The 2,710-nt window shown below is 51.1% G+C and overlaps 1 protein-coding gene across 2 annotated transcripts in view; it reads right to left on the bottom strand.

Annotated features, from left to right (window-relative positions):
• LOC119364133 (serine carboxypeptidase-like 45) overlaps positions 1-655 on the bottom strand; it is a 3,365-nt gene extending 2,710 nt beyond the window's left edge. For both annotated transcript variants that reach the window (XM_037629550.1, XM_037629549.1), the window contains exon 1: positions 336-655. In XM_037629550.1, the coding sequence (XP_037485447.1) occupies positions 336-585 (250 nt within the window). In that variant the 5' untranslated portion in view covers positions 586-655. The remainder of the gene's footprint in view (positions 1-335) is intronic.
• Between the last annotated feature and the right edge of the window lie 2,055 nt (positions 656-2,710).

The following is a 2,710-nucleotide window of genomic DNA, read 5'->3' as shown; positions in this document are numbered from 1 at the left end:
TCAGTCCTACTCCTAAAAAAACACATTTTACTGCAAGGACATCAAAATTTAAAGGTAAAAAGTCCCCTTCCATCAACAGTTGGGACACTTCGTATATCTTCTTTCAAGAATCCAATTAGGAAAAGTATCTTTTTAATGTATGATCCAAGTAAAAGTCTGCTGTAGGCGCATTTGCACAGAAAATCTACTCTCTCTCTCTCTCTCTCAACATTTGTTAATTTCCTTTCCCCTCTGGCTCTGGCCTTTTCACACTGTTCCTTCTCCTGTGATCTCCCCAATACCAATAATGCAATAAGACGAAACAGTGGGAAGCTTGTGGCAGCCACTAAATTTACCTCCATTTAGCCAGAGGACGAGGGGCTTGGTGGCCGGATCTAGCTCTGCCTCAGCGAAGTAGTAGAAGAGCGACCTCTTCCTCGCGGCGTCCACCTCCACGTATCCGGAGTATTGCGCGAAGCTCACCGGTGGCTGCCCCGGCAGTGCTGTGATCTTGTCCTCCACCATGGCCATGGAGAGGTAGCCATTGCTGATGAGCAGCACAGCAGCCGCACAGACCACCGCAGCTACGGAGGTGTCCGGGTGCATGCTGTTGCCTGAGAGAGAGAGAGAGAGAGAGAGAGAGAGAGAGAGAGAGAGAGAGAGTTGAGTGAGTGAGTGAATGCTGCAAGGTGTGGGAGGTGAGAAATGGATATGGGTGGCAATAAATAGGTTTGACAGTACTACATGTGACGAGGTGTGGAAATTGCTTAGTTAGGCAAAAGCATGAACAGGTTCAGTGCTCTTTAGTTATGGGTATTGCTTAGGCAAAAACATGAATACGTTTATTCATTTAGTTTTGGGTACACTTGTATATTTTGACTTGACTCTCTTCAAATGGGCAGGTTTGCGTGCGTCAAGCTGATATCAGTGTGGATGTTTGGTCTTTTTCAAGGGACTTTGGGTTTGTGTCCGGAAAGTTACCTTTCGACAAGCACGCAGTGATCTTGAGAATGTACGTGCCAGAGCATTTTCCGGAGTTGGATCTCTCTAGGTGAGTGATAGGCGTCGGTCGACCGGCTGAAATTTTAGCCGGTCGGACCACGCATTGTTCGATTCGTGAAATACTAGCCGCTTCTTGTTGTTGTTAGAGAGAGAGAGTGTTCGAAAGAGAGAGAGAGAGAGTTTTCGCTGCCAACCGTCGCAACCTTCTGTTTTATGTTATTCCTTAGCTTAATAGGATTACATCCGAGTGCGAACTACCTCCCGGCGGGCTGCCTTGATTCGTATCTGTCGCCTCATCCAGCGACTGGATCACAAGCGAACGGCAACGACCGGGAGAGGAAAACGGAAAGAGTTAGGGGCAGCCTCCAACTACGTGCATGCGCAGGTCACATCCCGACCATGCACAACATTATTGTTTAAACAGAAAACTATGCTCATACGCTTGCATCCATGAGATTGAACTAGGCCTAACACTTCTCCCCACTTATCCTTTCCCACCTTCACACCACTTTCACTCCGTTCTCTGAAAAAATCCATGGCGAATGCCCTCCCGCATGCAGACGCCAGCCAACAGCTTGTCTAATCGCCCTACCCTGGCTTGCCTTGTCACAGACGGTCAATGCCTTGTTGTCGATGCTCGCCGACGCCGCGGGTAACAAATTCCGCGTCAATTACAACAAAAACAGGCCACTGTAGAAAGTTTTTCAGCAACGTCGTTCAGCCGTGGTAGCGTCGTCGTCACCGGCCATTGCTCTACCCCACGTAGCAAATTGTGATGCCGGTCCCAGCAAAACGGGCCACCGATTTAAGCTTTCACAGTAAGTCGCCGATATAGCATGTCGACGTGGTAGCACCATCCGGTCGTCGACTGGTTCCAGCACCGGTGATGGTTGGTTCATCAACGGAGATGGTTGGACTCAGCATTCCGATAGCATGGTTCCAGAACGGTGTCGCACACTGATTCCAGCACAGGGCGCGCTGGTTCCAGTAGCGGGATGGTTTGTTCCAGCATCGGAGATGGCTGGATCCAGCATTCCCATGTCCTGGTTCCAGCATGGGGCCGCGCACCGATTCCAGCAGGGGCCTGCTGGTTCCAGCACTGGAGATGCCTGGCTACAACACGGTCGCGCATCGGTGGCAGCACCCATGTGTGCTGGTTCTAGCACGTGTGTACGTCAGTCGTAGTTCCCAGCTTGTAGCTCCTCTGTCCGCCGGTTGCAGCTCCCAACGTGTCCGGTGATAGCTCCTCCATCCTCTGGGTGTACCTCCTGGCTGGCAAGTTGTAGCTCCTCTGTCCGCCGTTTGCAGCTCCTGGTGTGGCTGGTAGTAGCTCCACCATCCGCCGTCCGTGGTTCATCACTAGGCGAGAGGGGGCGTCGGGGAGCTAGCGGAGGCCGGCACATGGAGCTATGAGGGCAAAACAGGGGGGTGGGGATTCGTTGGAGAGGAAGAAATAGGAGGAGAGGGAAGTTCGATGGTGGTGGGGCTTGCAAGAGCTAGGATCCGACGACGTGAGCAAGAGACGTGGCAGGCGATGCGCGAGCGAGAGGACGGGCGCTGGATGAGATAAAAGCGGTGCTAGAGATAAGGATGTGTGTGGTGTGCGTGGTGGGCTGATACGTCCCAACGTGTCTATAATTTTTGATTGTTTCATGCTATTATATTATCAACCTTGTAGGCGCTATATGCAATTTTATATCATTTTTGGGAACTAATCTATTAACTCAGT

Source organism: Triticum dicoccoides, chromosome 2B (assembly GCF_002162155.2).
Source record: "Triticum dicoccoides isolate Atlit2015 ecotype Zavitan chromosome 2B, WEW_v2.0, whole genome shotgun sequence".
NCBI classification, from domain to species: domain Eukaryota; kingdom Viridiplantae; phylum Streptophyta; class Magnoliopsida; order Poales; family Poaceae; genus Triticum; species Triticum dicoccoides.
This window is presented reverse-complemented; position numbering and strand designations above follow the sequence as displayed.